The sequence below is a fragment of the Pleurodeles waltl genome, chromosome 7 (assembly GCF_031143425.1).
Source record: "Pleurodeles waltl isolate 20211129_DDA chromosome 7, aPleWal1.hap1.20221129, whole genome shotgun sequence".
NCBI lineage: Eukaryota > Metazoa > Chordata > Amphibia > Caudata > Salamandridae > Pleurodeles > Pleurodeles waltl.
In genome coordinates, this window is record NC_090446.1 from 56,105,471 (window position 1) to 56,124,862 (window position 19,392).

Sequence of the window (19,392 nt, forward strand, 5' to 3'; positions counted from 1 at the left end):
TGGTATCTGGTCAGAAGACCCTGTGAAACCAAAAGAAGAAAGACTATTATTAATAGAAACAACATCAACTGCCCTAATCGGATTGTCTCTTTACATCAACAACTTTAATAAGCATCACAATTCTGAATCCTATCCAGCCCCCGTTTGTGTTTACATATCCACCCATACCTCCCACAGGTGTTGTGAGGAGTGGGATCTGGAGATCTGGAGGTTGTGTTCCACAGGATGGTGGAGAGTCACAAGAAATTAGAGGAGGCAATGGAGAAGTTCCTCACCGTAGCAGCAGAGGACAGAGAGACCATCTATAAGGCCTTGACAGGCCACTCCCAGTAACAGGACACCACCATTGGTAAGCTTGTCAACATTTTGGGACAACAAAGGGGCCACACAGCCTTACCCTCCACGACGTTACAGAAGTATGTGTCAGGAGAGGATTCAGAATTTGTTGTTAACAATTCTGAGTGGATGGCTCAAGCTGAGGCCTGGTCAGCGGACAGGTGGGAACAATACTTAGGCCCTTTTTTGTCGGGTGTTTCTCAAGCCACTTATCAGGCTACTAATCATTTGGGAACCACTTACTATGCAAACATTAAGAAGAGCATCCTAGAGCGGTTGTGGGTGGATGAAGAAACCTACCGTGTGAGACTACACCAAAGAAAGTTCACAGGAAACGCCCCAAGCTTTGCATTACTGTGTCAGGGACATGACAGATTGGTGACTCAAAACTCTCACCACTTTAAAGGATGATATTATGGAGAAAATATATGTGTACCAATATCTTACCTCTCTCCACCCCCCCATTCAGAAGTGGGTCCACCAACACGCCCATTTGACCCTTGAGAAAGCAGTTGAGATAGTGAGTGCTTTTAGTGGGGTTCAGGAGTTTCAGAAAGTGCGGGAGGAACCTCACTGGAGACTACCAGGAGGGGGGCTGTAAAACCCCACAAAAGCCCTTTGGTTAAGAAGTCTGAGCCTGTGACAGTGATGCCTCTACCAGTGCACAGACCTTCCCTGTCAGGTCTACAATGTTTCAGGTGTGGAGGCTATGGACACATTGCCCGGTTCTGCGTCCATAAAGAAAAACCTATGGAAATAGGAATAGTTTGTTCCTTGTATTGCACTCCCTCCTCCAAGAAACCCCCTTACCATTGTCAACTGTCCATTAACGGTGAACCTGTTACTGCCCTTGTCTACACTGGGTGTCTTCAGAGCGAGATGCAGCCTCAGATCCTAGCAAGGGGAATAACCCATACCACCGGGATCTGTAAATAACCAAATATACATGAAGATAGCAAGAGATATCCAGTGACGGAAGTACAAATCCAACATCAGACTGATCCTGCAGTACCCCTCAAAGTGGGTCTTACAGCAAAATTGCTAGAGCCATTAATAGTGGGGAACAACTATCCCCATTAAGAAACCCTTGTTCAAGAAACTGGAAGGTGGGAGATAGCTGGGAAACCGCACCCTTTTCCCAAGCAGAAGACCAGGACAGGCCACTGTCTAAATGAAGGAATATCAAAAGAAAGAAACGGGAAGAAAAGAAAGCATCTAAAACAGTTCTACCAGTAGTCACAGAGAAGAACATCTGGGAGACAGATCAGAATTTCCACTCATCCCAATGAGAAGACCCCACACTGAGGGAAGCCTGGAATACTGATGATTGTCAGGAAGATCCTGATTATATAGGTCCCCAGTTTTTCCTTCAAGAGAGACTGTTATATAGAAAGGGAGGGAAAACCCAGCCCCAACAACAATTGGCACCCACCCCTTTACGGGAAAAAGCCTTGTTTTATGCACACAGTTATCTTTGTGGGGGTAGGTCACTTTAGCAACGAGAAGACTGAAAAGGGCATACCAGATAAGTTTTACTGGCCAGGGATTTATCAACAAGTCATAAGATATTGCTGAGAGTGCCCTATATGTAAAAAAACAGTGGTTTTTATCTTTATAACGTTCTCCTTATGCCTTTACCGGTCATAAAAGAGCCCTTTTCAAGAGTAGGTATGGACATTATAAGGCCCAACTTCCTTTGTGCACTGATTGTCAGTATGTGTTGGTCCTGGTGGACAATGCCACTCACTTCCCTGAGGCCATGGCGCTATGACAACCCAACACCATTGATACAGCTAAGGCTACGATCAATGTATTTTCGAGGGTGGCGTTCCCTAAAGAGATCTTCACAGACCAGGGGACCTGCTTTGTGTCCAAAACAACAAGCAGGGATCAAACAAATCCGCACTGCAGCTTATCAGCCCCAAATAGAAAGACTTGTTGAGCGCTAAAAGTAGGGCTCCCGGTCTTATGATATATTTTTTTTTACATTTCCGTTTGTATTTATCCATATTTATTTTTTGCCCAACTTATTTGTATTTATCCATATTTATTTTGTTTTGAGGATAAAAGGAGTCGTAAAACGTAATGTTTTCACATTTATTTACCTGATAAGCATACTCTCTTACATTGATGCCTGTTGCATTTTAGCAAACTATACAGCCAAACATGACAAAACACTACATCCACAGATAAATAGGAGCGTTATATGCAAATAACTGCAAACATATGCTTGTATTTAAGGAAATCCCATCCTGTTTCTTAACTCCTCACTCTTGTATCTGCCCTACTGTTGGCCTGGAATTCATGAAGGACAGTATGGGGAGTTACTCACAAGAATCAATTTTTCTGTATTTTTCTGCCTTTAAAAAATAAATACAGACAGAAACACATTGGTGGTCATTCCAACCCTGGCGGTCGGTGTTAAAGCGGCGGCAAAACTGCCAACAGGCTGGCGGAAAAAAAAATGGAATTCCGGCCCTGGTGGAAACCGCCAACAGAGACAGCCACATTAACACACCGCCCGCCACGGCGGTACAAACAAACAGCACGACGGTCCCCGCCAACAGATAGGCGGGAGTCAATGTACCGCCCACAGTATCACAACCTACCAATCCGCCACCTTTTCCGGGGCGGTAGCCCCGCCGATAAAAACACGGCGGAAACAGCCATTTCAAAGGGAAAACGCTCACCTCCATACACACCACAAGGAATCCGGACAGCATGGAACCCGAACTCCACATACTCCCAGCGACAGTCTTCCTGCTCCTCTACCAGGAGCACGAATGCCGGCGCAGAAGACAACGGTGAGTACTGCACCTACGACACAGGGGAGGGTGGAGGGAAAAAATTACGGGGACACACATACGCGACACACCCACCCCCACCATCACCCACTACAACACACACATCAATGCATAGCAATACATCACAGTTACCCCCGCAAACCCCCCGGAAGAATGCAAAGACAAAAGGAAATGATTCTAAACATTGAAATATATTGCAATACTGCCAAAAAAATGTATATACATCAAAAACTCTTATATACAGAAATGTACAAGTCCGAGCATTGTAGCAGGCATTGTCCGTGGACCACTGGTCCCAAATCACATGGGCAAAACCCACACAGGATACCTGACTCCAACGGAGAGAACACTACAGGTGCTTCAGATAGCAAAACTATAGGCACCTCAGGGGAAAGGGAAGGGGGGCACCTCAGCCAGATGAGTGCACGACGCCAGATCCACGAGGGGCCTCCATGGCCACTGTTCAATCCTGGGGAGTGCAAAGCCACAGTCTCACAAGTCCAGACAGTGGGTGGGCTGCCCACTGCTCAATCCTGGGGAGTGCAAAGCCACAGTCTCACAAGTCCAGACAGTGGGTGGGCTGCCCACTGCTCAATCCTGGGGAGTGCAAAGCCACATTCTCACAAGTGGATAACAGTCTCCACTGGTTCTGGAGGGGGCCTGGTGCCCAGAGTGCCTCGTTCAGCCCTGCCCGACACAGATGCGGGCCAGCCCCTGCCGCTCGTGGGCCAGCGGTGCCTGCGATGGAGTGGCCAGTGCAGCGGTGCTTGAGATGAAGGGCCCAGTTCAGCGGTGCTTGAGATGAAGGGCCCAGTTCAGCGGTGCTTGAGACAGCGGTGCCCAGTTCAGCGGTGCTTGAGACGGCGGTACCCAGTGCAGCGGTGCTTGAGATGAAGGGCCCAGTGCAGCGGTGCTTGAGACGGCGGTGCCCAGTTCAGCGGTGCTTGAGATGAAGGGCCCAGTGCAGCGGTGCTTGAGACGAAGGGCCCAGTGCAGCGGTGCTTGAGACGGCGGTGCCCAGTGTAGCGGTGCTTGAGACGGCGGTGCCCAGTGTAGCAGTGCTTGAGACGGCGGTGCCCAGTGCAGCGGTGCTTGAGATGAAGGGCCCAGTTCAGCGGTTACGGCCATGGCGGGGAGGTCATTTGCCTCCTGTCCTGTGGCTGGCGGGGCTCTCCTGCCCATCTGTCCTGTGGCTGGTGGGGCCCTCCTGCCCATCTGTCCTGTGGCTGGCGGGGCCCTCCTGTGCAGCTGTGCTGGGGCTGTTGGTGGCCTCCTGCCCACCTGGGATGGGGCTTGCGGGGCCCTCCTGGCCAGCTGGGCTGATGGCGGTCTTGTCGGGCGTGCTGCCCTTCCCAGCCTTCCCTGATCGCCTGTGGCCCTTCCCCACCTTGGGCGGTGTGCCAGCTGTCTCTACACTGCCTGCCAGAGTCCTGGTAGGGGTTTTAGTCCCTGGTGTTTTCACCCTCTCGCGCCGGCCACTGCCTATCTTGGGATGTTTCTCCGGGGGTGGGCTGCCCGTGCCTTGGCTTCGCACCAAACTGGCTGGCCTGGAGGGTGGGGCACTCCACTGTCATGGCAGACTGTGATGACAGGGGCCGGTTTTGTCGTGGCTGAGGTGCTGACTGTAGTCCTATGACATGGACGGGGTGGGGGAGTTGGTGGAAAGAGGTTGAGTTTAGATAGGAAAAGCTTTTTTGGAGCAGTGGGACGGGTAGATGTAGTGGGTATGGGAGTGGAGGAAGAGGTTGTGGTTGTAGGAGTTGTAAGTCTGGTGGCTTTGGGTGCAGGTGCTTGGGCTGGAGGCTATCGTGAGGTGGATGGCTGTTTGGTGGGTGGCTGCCTGCGTTTGTGTATCTTGGAAGAGGGGGTCACAGACACACTGGGAGAGGACACAGGGGACGTGTAAATGGCAGTGGGGGTGGTGACTGCGCGTGTGCGGGGGGTTCTGGTGTGTGTGCTGCTGAGGGACGTAGTGGCTGAAGATGTTGTGCATGCAGGTGTGAGTGGAGACGTGACAGGGAGGGAGGAGGGAGACGAGGAGGAGGGGGACACAGTGGAGGCAGTGGGTGTTGGTATGTCTGTATGTGGATGTTGCTTGTGTGAGTGCCTGTGTGATGTGTGGTGCTTATGTCTGGCTGAGCTTCCCTTGGGTGTTAAGGTGTGTGCAGGCTGGTCTGATGGTATGTCTGGGATAGGCAGAGGTACAGGTGATAGGGTATGGGTGGAGGAAGTTGGAGGGGGGAGGCTAGAGACAGGGACAATGGCTGCCATCAGTGCCGAGGCCAGAGTCTGGAACGATCACTGAAGGGCCGCCTGACCAGAATGAATGCCCTCCAGGTATGCATTACTCTGGTGCACCTCCCTTTCTACACCCTGGATGGCATTCAAAATGGTAGACTGCCCAACAGTGAGCGTCCTCAGGAGGTCAATGACCTCCTCACTGAGGGCAGCAGGGGTGACAGGGGCAGGGCCTGAGGTGCCTGGGGCGAAGGAGATGCCCACCTTCCTGGGTGAGCGGGCACGGGCCAAACGCTGAGGGGCTGCTGGGAGGGCGGTGCTGGTGCGGTGGGTGGCGGCTGTACCTGTTGTTGCGGGGGGCACAGATGTTGCCGCCACCACAAGCGAGCTCCCTTCAGAGGACGAGTCGGTGTCACTGATGTCTGCCCGAGTCCCCGCTGTGGAGCTCGCCTCGCCCTCCGTCCCACTGGTGAATTCGGAGTCCGTTGCGGGGCCCTCCATGGCCATGTGGGATGCAGCTCCCTCGTGCTCTGATGCCACTTCTCCTCCGCCTGATGATGCTAATGCACACATGAACAGGAAGACCACAAAAAGTGGGGGGGGAGAATAAAGACATGTTGAGTGCATGCATTGGCGACACTATTGGCGGACAGGACAGACACAGAAGCCCACTGCACTACGCCGCGCACTTGGGGTCGACTACTCAATCCGTGGGACATGGCCTACAAGCCTATGAACGACATCTGCACACATAGATGACACAGGGCCATGAATAGCTGTACTTGGCACCCTACTGAGGTGGGGGGCGGGGGCACAGGGCCATGCCTTACGGAGGGGCCTAGCCTACAGAAATCGCCCTGGCCTAGGGATACCCACAGCCCTCCTCCCCCACCCAGACACCTCCACTGCGCGCAAAGTCAGCAGAATGAGAGTGTACTCACCCCCTTGTGTCTGCTGTGATGTCCTCACGCGCCCATCCAAATCGGGGTAGGCCACCGCCAGGATCCGGGACATCAGGGGGCTCAAAGTCCGACTGGCACCCCTCCCACGTTGGGAGGCCATCCCCAGCTGAGCCTCCGCCGTCTTCCTGCTCCAGCGGTGGAGGTCCTCCCATCTCTTCCAGCAGTGGGTGCCCCGTCTGTGGTGGACCCCCAGGGTCCGGATGTCCTTGGCGATGGCACGCCAAATATCAGATCTTCTGGTGGGCGCTGACCTATATGAAATGTACAGGGGGAGAAGAATAGTCATCACCTTCTGCACCCTCAATGTGAGTGGCCCCCCACCCCTACCCTTGCCATGTGGCACATGCTCTCACTGTCGTTTGATGCATGCCTCAATCGCTCCCCTCCCCCCCATCTTTAATCCACCCCACTCAACACAGGCATAGCCCATAAAGCATGCTCCCAGTGTATTTACCTGTTTGTCTGGAGGACCGTAGAGTAGCGCGTACTGGGGGAGGACCCCATCCACAAGTTTATCCAACTCCTCCACAGTGAAGGCAGGGGCCCTTTCCCCAGTCGCATGAACCATTGTCTCTTCCAGACCGAGGTCACAGCAGCACTTGCAGTGTAGGTCCTCTCCTGTCGAAGATCAGGTATCGAGTGATCAAGCAGATAGAAAATGGCGGTCACGCCCGCGGCAGTGCGTACCGCGACCGCCGGCGCACATCGTCATTGGCTCCTGAGACCCATAGGGTTCAATGTTAACCAATGCTGCTTTGCGCCGCGGTCTTCGACCGCCTACCGCCACGGTGTGCAACACCTGCGCATTTACCTCACATCCCATTGTCGCACCTTACAGGTCAGGCAGCCGCCGTTTCAGAGGCCCACATGGCTTACTTTTTACTGCGTCACACATACCTAGGCCTTGCATCAACACTCATACAAACCATTCAATGGATTGAGAATCGTGTTCTGTGCAAGCTGTGGTTACGTACCTGTGGGTTGATTGACTCTGTGCTCGCTGTTGTCCTTCATAGTCACCGTCCGCTGGGACATGCAAGGAGATGGAGGCATCCTCCGGTGTACAGACCGCTGGTGGACCTGTCGGCAATGGAGGAAAGACATGTCATACTGACATACAGGCTTGACCGTGCCACTATTCATGAACTGTGTGCCCAGCTGGAGCCAGACCTGATGTCAGCAATCCGCCAACCCACAGGGATCCCCCCCTCAAGTGCAGGTGCTGTCAGTGCTCCATTTCCTAGCAAATGGGTCATTTCAAACAACAGTGGCCATATCATCAGGGATGTCCCAGCCTATGTTTTCCAAGGTGTTTTCCAGAGTGTTGTCTGCCCTGCTGAAACACATGCGAAGCTACATCGTTTTCCCTGAGGTGGGGGATTTGCCTACAGTGAAGGGTGACTTCTGTGCCCTTGGACATATCCCCAACATCATAGGTGCCATTGATGGGACCCATGTGGCTTTGGTCCGCCCCCACAGGAGTGAACAGGTGTACAGAAACAGGAAGAGTTATCATTCGATGAATGTGCAGATGGTGTGTTTGGCAGACCAGTACATCTCCCATGTTAATGCCAAGTTCCCTGGCTCAGTGCATGATGCGTACATCATGCGGAATAGCAGCATCCCTTACGTGATGGGTCAACTCCAGAGGCACCGGTTGTGGCTAATTGGTGACTCTGGTTACCCCAACCTGCCATGGCTACTGACCCCAGTGAGGAATCCCAGGACAAGGGCAGAGGAACGGTACAATGAGGCCCATGGGCGAACTAGGAGGGTGATCGAGCGGACCTTCGGCCTCCTGAAGGCCAGGTTCCGCTGCCTCCATATGACAGGTGGATCCCTATTCTACTCACCAAAGAAGGTGTGCCAGATCATCGTGGCCTGCTGTATGCTTCTCAACCTGGCTTTGCGACGACAGGTGCCTTTTCTGCAGGAGGATGGTCCAGATGGTGGTGTTGTAGCAGCTGTGGAGCCTGTGGAGAGTGAAGCCGAGGAAGCCGAAGAAGACGACATAGACAACAGGAACACAGTAATACAGCTGTATTTCCAATGACACACAGGTAAGAATACACACCCGCTTATTACATATACTTAAACACTACTACCTCTCTACTGTCTGTCCTTTTCACCCAGTGTATGGTAACTGAGTTGTGACTTTCCCTTCTGATTTCAGAGATGTGGGCCCCACTGTGTGACATCTGCTTTGTTTCCCCATGGACTACAGCTGTGTGACATTGGTATGTTGGCATCACAATGTAAATAAGCATTTTGGCACGGTAATGTCTAATACATTTGTTCAAAATCACAGCCAGACTCCTGATTGTTTTGTGCAATAACTGTGTTTATTACAGTGCTCTATATTGGTGGGTGGTTGCAAATCGGTGAGGGGTGATGGTGGAGGAATGTCCATGGCAGAGTCCAGACTATTAGTATCACAGGTGCATTGTCCAAATGCCTGTGGAAAGTGGAGCAGGGGCAGTTTAAGGATGGACAGGGTGACAATGTGGGACAGTGGGATGACAATCAGGGAGGTATCCTTTCCTGGCGGGGGTCTTGGTATCTTACTCTGTCTTCTTCCTGGATCTCAGGGACCGCTTGCGGGGTGGTTCTCCTTCTGCAGGGGGTGGGGTGCTGGTGGCCTGTTGGTCCTGTGGCGGGGCCTCCTGTCCACTAACGCCGGCAGAGGTGGTAGGCAGTTCTTGGTCCATGCTAGTGTCAGGGGCCCTTTGTGGTGCCACAGTGTCCCGCAATGTGGTGACTACCAGATTCAGAACCCCTACAATGGAGCCCAGGGCGGAACTGATGGTTCGTAGTTCATCCCTGAACCCCAAATACTGGTCCTCCTGCAGGAGCTTGGTCTCCTGAAACCTGGCCAGTACCTTCGCCATCGTCTCCTGGGAATGATGGTAGGCTCCCATGATGGAGGAGAGGGCCTCGCGGAGAGTGGGTTCCCTGGGCCTGTCCCCCCCCTGTCGCACAGCAGCCCTCCGAGTTCCCCTGTTTCCTGGGCCTCTGTCCCCTGGACCGTGTGCCCACTACCACTGCCCCCAGGTCCCTGTTGTTGTTGGGGTGGTGGGTTAACCCGGGTGCCCTGTAGTGGTGGACACACCGCTGATTGACGTGTCCTGGGGACAGAGGTATGGGCCCGCTGGGTGGGTGCTGTGCTGGTGTTCCCAGAGGGGGGAAGGTCTGCTGTGGCCTGTGGCTGTCTGAGGGGAACCGACTGTCCCGAGGTCCCCGATGGGCCGGGCTGGTCATCTAGATCCAGGTCGACAGAGCTGCTGTCATCACTGTGGGCCTCTTCTGGGGGTGGAGTGGAAATTTGTGGACCCTCCTGCGCGGTGACGTGGCGTTCGGGTCCTGCAGGGGTATAAAAGTATGGTTATTGCTTCTGTGTGTGCCATGGTGTGCAATGGGTGGGTGCCCGTGTACCCCAGTGGTTGCATTCCTGTGTGGGGGCTTTTGTGACGGTGGTTGGGGGGGGTGGGTATGTGCAGTGGGCATGCTTTGGTGATGGGTGTCCATGCTTTGTGGTCGCATGCAGGGCTTGGTGTTAGGATGGGTGGGTTGTGATGGTGAGACATTTGCAAGGAGTAGGAGTGATGGGGGTGAGGGTGAGGGTGGGGGTATGAGTTGGCATGCTGGTGGGGTGGGGGGGATGAAGTAGTGAAGATGAGACTTACCAGAGTCCATTCCTCCAGATACTCCTGCGAGGCCCTCAGGATGCAGGATCGCCAAGACCTGCTCCTCCCATGTTGTTAATTCTGGGGGAGGAGGTGGGGGTCCGCCGCCAGTCCGCTGAACCGCAATGTTGTGCCTGGAGACCGTTGAACGCACCTTCCCCCGTAGGTCGTTCCACCGCTTCCTGATGCCATCCCTATTTCTTGGGTGCTGTCCCACAGCGTTGACCCTGTCGACTATTCTGCTCCATAGCTCCATCTTCCTGGCAATGGACGTCTGCTGCACCTGTGTTCCGAATAGCTGTGGCTCTACCCGTACGATTTCCTCCACCATGACCCTGAGTTCATCCTCAGAAAACCTGGGGTGTCTTTGCGGTGCCATGGGGTGGTGTAGGTGATGTGTGGGGTGGATTGTGTGGTGCTAAGTGTGGTGATGTGTATTGGTGTGTTGTGTAAAGTGCGTGGTAATATTGCTGGGTGATGGTAATATGCGCGTCTGGGTGCTCGGTTCTCTATTTCCCTGTGCTTGGTCCCGATTCTCTAGGAGTGGGGGTTTGAGGGTGATGTGGGTGTGTGTTTTATATTTATTTGGGTGTGTGGGAATGGTGTTTGTATGTGTATCAGGTGTGTGTATTTTGAATTGTCCAATGTGGCTGTGTTTTGTAGATGTGTGTGTGTATTTTGAGCGCGGCGGTGTGTACCGCCAATGGAATACCGCGTTTGAAAGACCGCTGCGTGGATTCGTGTTTCGTGATAGTGTGGGCGTATTTGTTGGCGTGACGGTGTCGGTTTGGTTATCGCCATTTTCTCGCTGGCCTTTGGTGTGGCGGACTTTTGTGGGTGTCTGTATTTTGGTGGATTGCGTGTTGTGGGTCAGAATGACCGTGGCGGTTTACCGCGGCTGCGGCGGTATGTTGGCGGTCTTCTGACAGCGGTATGAGCTTTTTACCGCCAATGTTGGAATGACCCCCTATATCTTTTGACAGCCACAACACCTCTATGCTAACCATTTATAAAGCCAAATGCTTATTGATTGTATTATATGGGCCTGGCATCTGGTGGTACAGCAGCTGCCAACCTCTTCAAACTGTGGAAAATTCGTCCCTCAGGAACCTCTTGTCAGTGCCCCAGAGCTGCTCCTCATTCATCTGCCACTCTGTGCCCCCTTTTTAATTGATGCTGCTAGATCTCAGCCAGTTCTCCTCTTCAATAAAAGAGGCCACTACTTGTAATCGGGAGATCATTTTGGACTGTTTTAAACTATTCTCTTTTCTACCATCCCTTGGCTGAATTTTGCTAAAACTCTTTGTAACGAATTGGGACACCCAGAGTACTTTAACTCTCCTGAAAGATTGATGTCAAGTAGTAGAAACATTTTGAAATAGGCTTGTCTTTCTATGTTTGAGGACCTGAGGTTGATCACAGAGCTTACTAAACCCAGTGTCCTCAGCAATTAAATGATGCTGGTAACCTATGATATACAGTCATATCTTAATTATGTGCAGTGTTAGACATAGATTTCCTTTAACACGATTTAGGCTGGATGTTTTTCACCCTTTGAAACTTTTCCCACTGTTAATTATTAGTCCATGACACTTGTCAAATGCCCTTGTCACAATGTGCCGGATCAAAGTACAACGCATGTTGTTATATTTTGTAAGATTTATACTGCCTTGAGGAAGCGTATTTTATTACCATGTCCACGTGAATACAAATTTGTCCAATGTCATCCTGCATAATTGTTTTCACAGTCACTGCCCACCCCCCTTATGTTCTGTGTTATATCTTCTTATTTAGCATCTGTGATCAGCTAGTGGAAACGTTTGAACATTTGACCTTGTTATATGATGATAATTTTTATCCCGTAGCATTATTTGCACTTTAGATAATATGTATGTCTCTTTAAATGTATATGCATCTTGTGTACACATGCTTTTCTGTGTTTATTGTAAAATTGAATAAAGTTTATTTGACATTACTTTCACATAGTTGCGTAGTGTTCTTTCTGTGTAACTCTGAAAACGAATATGTCATCGCTATACTTGAATGCATTTGCCGTAGGTTGTATGACACGTCTAATGACATCTTGAAAAAGTTCTACAGCTGATGACACACCCAAACTAAGGCCCTCATTATGACACTGGCAGTAAATGCCGCCTACCGCCACAGCAACGGCCCCCAAAAGACCGTCGCCGTGGTTACCGACCATCCACCATATTATGACCGTAGCCGGAATTCCGCCAGAAGGCTGGCAGAATTCCTGCTACGATCATTGCTGCAGATGGCGGTAAGGTGGCGCTGCTGCCAGCAGCAGCGCCACACCAGTAGACCACAGCCGACTGTTTCATGACACATGATACGGCCTGGCGGTGTTCCGCTGGCGGACGCTGCTGCTGGCAGCTGCGCTGCGTCCCGTCACCTGCTGGAGGACCCACTGCAAGCAGGTAAGTCGGGTGCTCTGACAGGGGAGGGGAGTGGGGGGTGTTTTGTGTGTGTGTGTGGGGGTGGGTGACTGTGTGTGCATGCATGTGTGTGTGGGGCGTTTAGAATGTGTGTGTGCATGAATGGGTGTGAGTGTGCGTATATGTCTGTGCGTGAATTTGCATGTATGTCGGGGGGGTCGGAGAGGGAGAGGAAGGGTGGGGGAGGGCTCTTGGGAGGACTCTGGAGAGGGCGGTGGGAGAGACCCCTATCAGTGTTAGGGAAGGAATTCCCTGGCACTGATAGTGCCTACTGCCATGGTTTTCATGGTGGTGAGATTGCACGTAAACCATGGCGGTAGGCGGGGTCATAATCCAGAGGGTAAGAGTGTGACGGCCGCCTGGCTGGACACCGAAGTCTCCAACCCGGAGGCTGTTACTGCCCAGGCGGATGCGTTATATTTTGGGGACCACCAGCCTGTAAAGCAGTACCTTTCTCCAAAATACCGCCGTCAGCCAGGGACGTAATGAGGGCCTAAGTCTCATATATCTAAACAAACCAACATGTGTAGAAAAGGTTGTAAAGTATCTGCAGATTTCTTCAAGTTCCAACTGATGATAATGTTTATTCAAGTCAAGTCGAGGGAACACCGTGGAACCATTCAATAGCGTTATCCTGTCAGCAACATGCGGTCCTGAATGTCATTCTCACTCAATTGCTTTATTTGCCTAGCGCATGTCAGCACATACGAGCACAGCTCCTTCCTTGCCTATGGTGTTGGACCAGTGGAAGGCTCAATAATATCATGCTTAAGTAACGGTTCAAGTTCTTTTTCAAAAGGTTCTTGTAAATGAAAAGTAACTTGTCTATGTCTCTAAGCAATAGCATGAGCACACTCATTAATATGCAGCTTTATTTACATAGGGGGTTTTTACAACTTTGGAGGAGGTGTTAATCCGTCCCAAAAGTGATGGTAAAGTGACGGATATACCACCAGCCGTATTATGAGTCCATTATATCCTATGGAACTCCTAATACGGCTGGTGGTATATCTGTCACTTTACCGTCACTTTTGGGACGGATTAACACCTCCTCCAAAGTTGTAATAACCCCCATAGTCTTTAACTTCCTAAATCATGAAACAACAATTGAAACTGGCTTACTATTTCGTGATGAGCATTCACCTTGTAATTAACAAAAATTAGTCCCCTATCAGCAGCCGTGTTGAAACTGAGCAGACAGGCACTTGCCGCTGTACCCTGAAGCATATGGATTGGTGCTTGTACCTTCATTTTCTTATGTTTCACTGTTTCACTGTGGCTACAAATGAACCTTGCAGCATGTGCACTGCCCACCCATTTCCATCAAGATGTAATGTATACAGGGGGCACTGCATATGATGCTTAGGCAGCACACCTCTTATCTCCCTGAGCCACAGTTGTGGCTTTAATTGACTAAGTGGACAGTGAACGGTGGCTAGGTCACTTGCAGCTAGGCCCAGGGCACCATTATGAAGCCACAGTAGGTCAGTATGACAGTAGCAACCTGTGGAAAATTGGGCTGTTGTTTGAGGGGATATGAGCCATAATCCTTGTAGGGGTGTGCCACAAAAGTCACTAAATTTACCTGTGCTTAATCCTCGTCAACTTGTCACAAAGCAGTCAGGCTTAACTTAGAGGCAATATGTAAAGCATTTAGGCACCACACAAACACTAATAACGTGAAAACACAACACAATAAAAATTCCACACTCTAGTTTAGAAAAACAGAGTAGCGTTTAATAAATTATTTGATACCAAAACAACAACAATCCAATCAGTACAACCGGAGATATGTAATTTTATTGACTTTATGTAAATATTGTGCCTAAAAGCACAGATTCCCTCTCTTGGTTATCTAGTCACGCAAGTCTGGGTTAAAGTCACAAGTTCAGGTAGACCACAGCAGAGCGCTGGGTAGCTACATGGACCAGGTTAGTCCCACTGAAAAAGTTAACTTCTCAAATTCTGGTGCAAAGAGTCCAGTTCATAGTGGAGGGAGCCACGAGGAGCAGGGATAGCATTGCGGAGGGTCGTTGCTGTTAGGCAAAGACAGGCCGGGTGCTGTGGGTGGTTGACTGTAGCGTGGGGATCCTGATGGGCATTGCAGATGCTCATTACTGGACCTTCGCATTGACGTCCATCGAGAGACTGAATATTTTAACTTTCTCAACAAAATTAGCTTCTATTACACATAATCCTTGTTTGGCTCCTTTATTCCAAAATCTAATGATATAGAGAATTTGTTAGTTACACTAGAATGGTAAAAGGACAAGCTGCTTAATAGTAAACAACACAAATCCCAAATCATCATAAGAGAGCCAGCATGGAAGGGGCTTGGACTAACAAATTGTTGTGCTCTTTACCAAAGCAGGAGCCCTAAACAATCTAACAGTGATAACCTTTGACACTCTATCGTATCTCCTAGAAACTCTTTATTACAATTTGTATAATAGAATACAGCCCCCTCTAAAGTCCATATGCTTTCAAGAATCTTGGTGTACTGATGTATAAAGGATCTGTAGTTTTACTTTTTATGAATCCCCAGTGCTGGAACCCTTGAAACGGTGTGCTATTGATATATAAGCAGTTCAGACACACCGGAAAATCCATGAACTCTACCATCAAAAACGCTGTTGTCAATTGTCCTTCAGTTCATGCACCAACAATCTGAAATAAAATAAACTAATATCCTTTAATGTTTATTTCCCTTCTAAAATACTCCACAGTACTCAGAAGCTTCAGGCAGATTTAGCCAGATCTACATGATGGAGCAGTAGTTTTAAAGAAAATAAGGTTAAACATTGTTGTATATTTCACACTGTTTGGCTGATGCCACAACAACAAAGATGTGTCAGCAGCCATTTTAGGACTCAGGACTCAGAATCCCGCCCTGTACAAAAAAAAATAAAAAAAAATATGGTGGGACAGGGCAAGGACACCCTGCCTCCCTAAGTCTTGTGGGGGAGATATAGGCCAAAAGCATATTATCATTTCTTTTTAATCAGTGCAGTGGATACGTAGAGGATCCACATATATCTGGCACTGTTTTAAAAAAAATGGTGGCCTTGTGCGCTGTATAAAATAAGCACCCCAGGGTGGGGCAGGGCCCAGGGGTAAGGAGATTGCCAAATGTTATTTCATTGGCAGGGGGTGTGTGACTCTCCTCCCTGAGCCTTCTTGAGTCTAGTCTCTGCACCCAACCTGATGCCACGCACGGCCATTGGACATGTGCAGCAAAGGTTCAGCAGCAGCAGAGGGGAGTAATTATAACTCTCGCCATGCACTGCTGGTTGTCTCACATATTGTATCTCTCATATGATTTTCCATGGCATCATGGACATCACTGATATCCAGTGCAGCATCTGAAATATCATTAATGTTAACACTGTGCATGGTGGAGGCGCGAGTTATAGTTACTTTAGGGTAGGAGTTAGAGTTAGTTGAGATAACCATAACTGGTGAATTTAAGTGGCTTTGTTAAATTAAAATTGTATATTTAAGCTGACATTTTCACCTTACTAAAGCATCCCTTTAACCTTTGCTCTATACATATATGTTGTGAGATAATACAGGGAGAAGGAATGTTATTCTTGGTGAGGGTGCAAGTTGTCATTTGCATAGCTAACCACAGCAACCATTTTCAGGGGTTCCGTGTTAAGTTGCAACAATACTTTCATGTTAACTGTGTTTCCTTTAACGTCCACACTTCCTAGGTTTAGTTAAGAATATGTTAAGTGTTTTGAGCAAAATAAACTATAACTACCCCATAACAAACATTTGTCATTGTCTATTAGCACCTGTTCATTACTTTGTTGTTGATAGCATGCAGGCATGGTGCTTAATCAATAGTAAATTGAATATTTACCTTGCACATTTTTTTAGTTCTGAGCAATATATATTTGTTGCGTGGTTCAGCTTGTTAGATGCTAGGGGAAATAGTTCTGAGGACAGGGCTTGTCCCAAGGCCAGCACCTGTTTCAAATATCCTGACCATAACCAAACATTGAGCACAGTAGGGGCTAGGGGAATGGATGCAGCACAAAAGGTCTGGCTCAGCCCCAGGCTCATTGCCTATAGTTCTGCTGGCTGTAACCTAAGATACATCCACGTTTGCTTTGTGGTCATGAACTCTCGAGTGCTCAATGTGTGACCGAGAGCCAGACCTGTGCTAGGAATGTACCTGGAATAGCCAAAGGCCAAGCATATTAGAATCTTTGCTGGTGGGTGTTGACCTTCTTCACAATTCACTTTATCATGTCAATGGTATTGTAATCCATGTGTTCACTAGTGCTTCCATTTATGATTTTGTTTTATTGTTGTCCGTGACATAATGTGTAAGATCAAGAGCTCTGCATTTACGGAGTAATGGCTGTACAGTCTTTCAAAAATAAATATCTGTAGAACCTATTCACAAAATCATTTTAGAAGATGTAAAGTAGTACTTTTTTGTGTACTTTAACATACCTTTGTGGATAGGTCCCAAAACATCTAAAATGGCTATGCAATGTAATTATCCTGCCAATGTTCATATATATTTAGGACCGATAGAAAGGGATGTGCAGGCTTTTCACTTTTGCTAATATGGTATAGTAAAAGAGAAAAGAAAGGCACATCCTTTTTATTTGTACTAAAGATGCATGAATGTTGTTTGAATATTCACTGTGTATACCCATTTTAAGTGTATGGGGGTCAATTCACAAAGATTGTAAAAGTACAAAGGACTTCTGAGAGCAGAATTTGTAAAACAGTACTTATACATTACTATTTACTGGACTCCGAAATGTGTTAATGAATGAGCCACACACCTTTTTTCAATTTTAAATTCTAACCTGAATGTCTGCCCAATTTTGTTAGGAGAATTTCTCAGTTTTTTTCTGAATAAACTATATTTTTACCAGCTTGCCACATACAAAATTACTTTATACTCTATTTTTTCCTGTTTCCTCTAACTCTATTCTTCTGTTAAAACAGTCTTTAGGTCACACCAGAAGAGCTCTGCAGTTGAATGCAAATGGAACAACTCATCAGGTAACTTTTTTTAATGTTATTTGTTTGACTGTCTAATTGATTTAAAAAGTTTGATGCTCATTTAATGGGTGCAGTATCCAGTAACAGCTGGGAATATGGCCTTGATGCCTGCACCACCAAGATATAGAAATACTGCTCATTAGGCTAGTGCATAATTATAGACATTAGCAAATCAAGAGACAGGGACTTTTCTAACCAAAACTCCTTTGCTGCATAAAAGTTCATCTTTAGCCATCATCATGTAGACCACACACCATTCCCCCAGAAATCCATTTGCTGTGTGTGGTTCAAGAGGTGAGGTTTGGGAAACAGTGCAGCAGCATGTACGACACTCCGTGATGGTGCAACATTTACAATGCTTTCTGCTGCTGACACCCAACCCACCTCTACTTGTATCACAGCCCATTCTTTGAGGGTTCGGCAGAGAAACTGTAGTGGAACAAAAACCAACAAAATACATCACCACCACAACAAATATGCACAAATGTTCTTGCCACAAATTACCAATGCTGAAATCCGGTTTTTATAATACAGTGGTAAAAGGTGTTTGAACCCAGCACTGTCTTTATCTAACACCAAGTATAGAAAATAAAGCAAGTAAAAAATGCTTGGTGATCTCAGTGGTCACTTTAGATGATACAATCAAGTTTTCCTTCTTATTGGGACTGAATATCCCAGCCTGCTGTGAGCCTTGATTGTTTTCATAGAAGTGGGGTGCTAATCTGTCTTTGTAATGCTGCTGGGACTGGGGTTGTGGTGGTTGGGTTCCTAGTGGAAATTCTGTGCCATTAGAGCAAGAGCACAGTGTTGTTAAATGTGTGTGAGTGAGGGATAAAGGCAGTTTCTATGGTCTTCTTAGCTACTTTTACTATGGGTTTAAGCATCTGTGTTTTGGGACTGTGTTTAAGGGTACCCACTGCTTGGGGTTCCGATCCGGGGGTGGAGCGAGAGCAAATAGATGCAGCATTTTCCTCTCAACATATAGCAGGCTATGTGTTTCTCTATGCTTTTCAAGAGGTCTGTGTTTGCTGCCTTTCAGCTTGTGGTTTGTCCAGGGATTTCACTGGTGTTCCTACCTTTGCAAGTCCATTACGCCTTTCGTCTTTCATTGCCTTGTGCTGCGCTCTCAACTTCTTTTGCTTCTTTTTTTCAGACCTTCCTCTGCAGACCCTTTATGGCCACAGCCTGGGGAGGTGGGAGTTGCTGTGTGTATGTGTGTGGGATTGATGTGTGGTGTGTGTATGTTTGTCTGTCAAGAGTAATACCAAGACGTTAGAGACCATGGCACTTGACACTTCCTCCTGAGGTATTAGCAGCTTTTATCTCCTCCACTCATGTAAGACAGTGAGTGTGTGCATTGCAGGAAATCTCTCTTACGCAGAAAGCCTTGCATAGCCTTCTGTCATGTTAAATTATTTGTAAGTGACACAGACCATCCTTTGTGAGGATTGGGTCTTCTCACCAAATGTTTGGGAGGTCCCTCCCTATCTCAGCTAAAGGACAGAGTGTTAGAAATTGGGTTTTGATTGATGGGGTGACAACCCTTCTCAAGCTACAACTACAATCATTGTCAGTGTGAACCACAAAAGTCACTAAATTAACTTGTGTTTAACCCTCATGTAGCTTGGTAAAAAACAGTGAGGCTTAGTTTGATGCACTGTGTTAAGTATTTATGCTGCACACAAACAGTAATCCAGTGAAAACACAACACCAGAAAAATCCTATACCAGTTATGATTTTTCAAGTTTTTATTAGAAACTAACTTCTAAAAAGATCAAAGCACCAACCTCAGGCATCTAGTTCCACAAGTAAAAAGTTATGGCCGCCTGGGATTGAGCATGATTCAGATACACGAGGTGGACTGGGCTTGGTCTTCTCTTAC

At 48.4% G+C, this 19,392-nt stretch overlaps 1 protein-coding gene across 1 annotated transcript in view; it reads left to right on the forward strand.

The window, feature by feature from the left end:
* Nucleotides 1-19,392, forward strand: part of LOC138247178 (killer cell lectin-like receptor subfamily B member 1B allele A) — a 344,850-nt gene that overhangs the window by 113,515 nt on the left and 211,943 nt on the right. Inside the window, exon 4 of the mRNA XM_069201923.1 lies at nucleotides 17,454-17,510. Within this exon, the coding sequence (XP_069058024.1) occupies nucleotides 17,454-17,510 (57 nt within the window). The remainder of the gene's footprint in view (nucleotides 1-17,453; nucleotides 17,511-19,392) is intronic.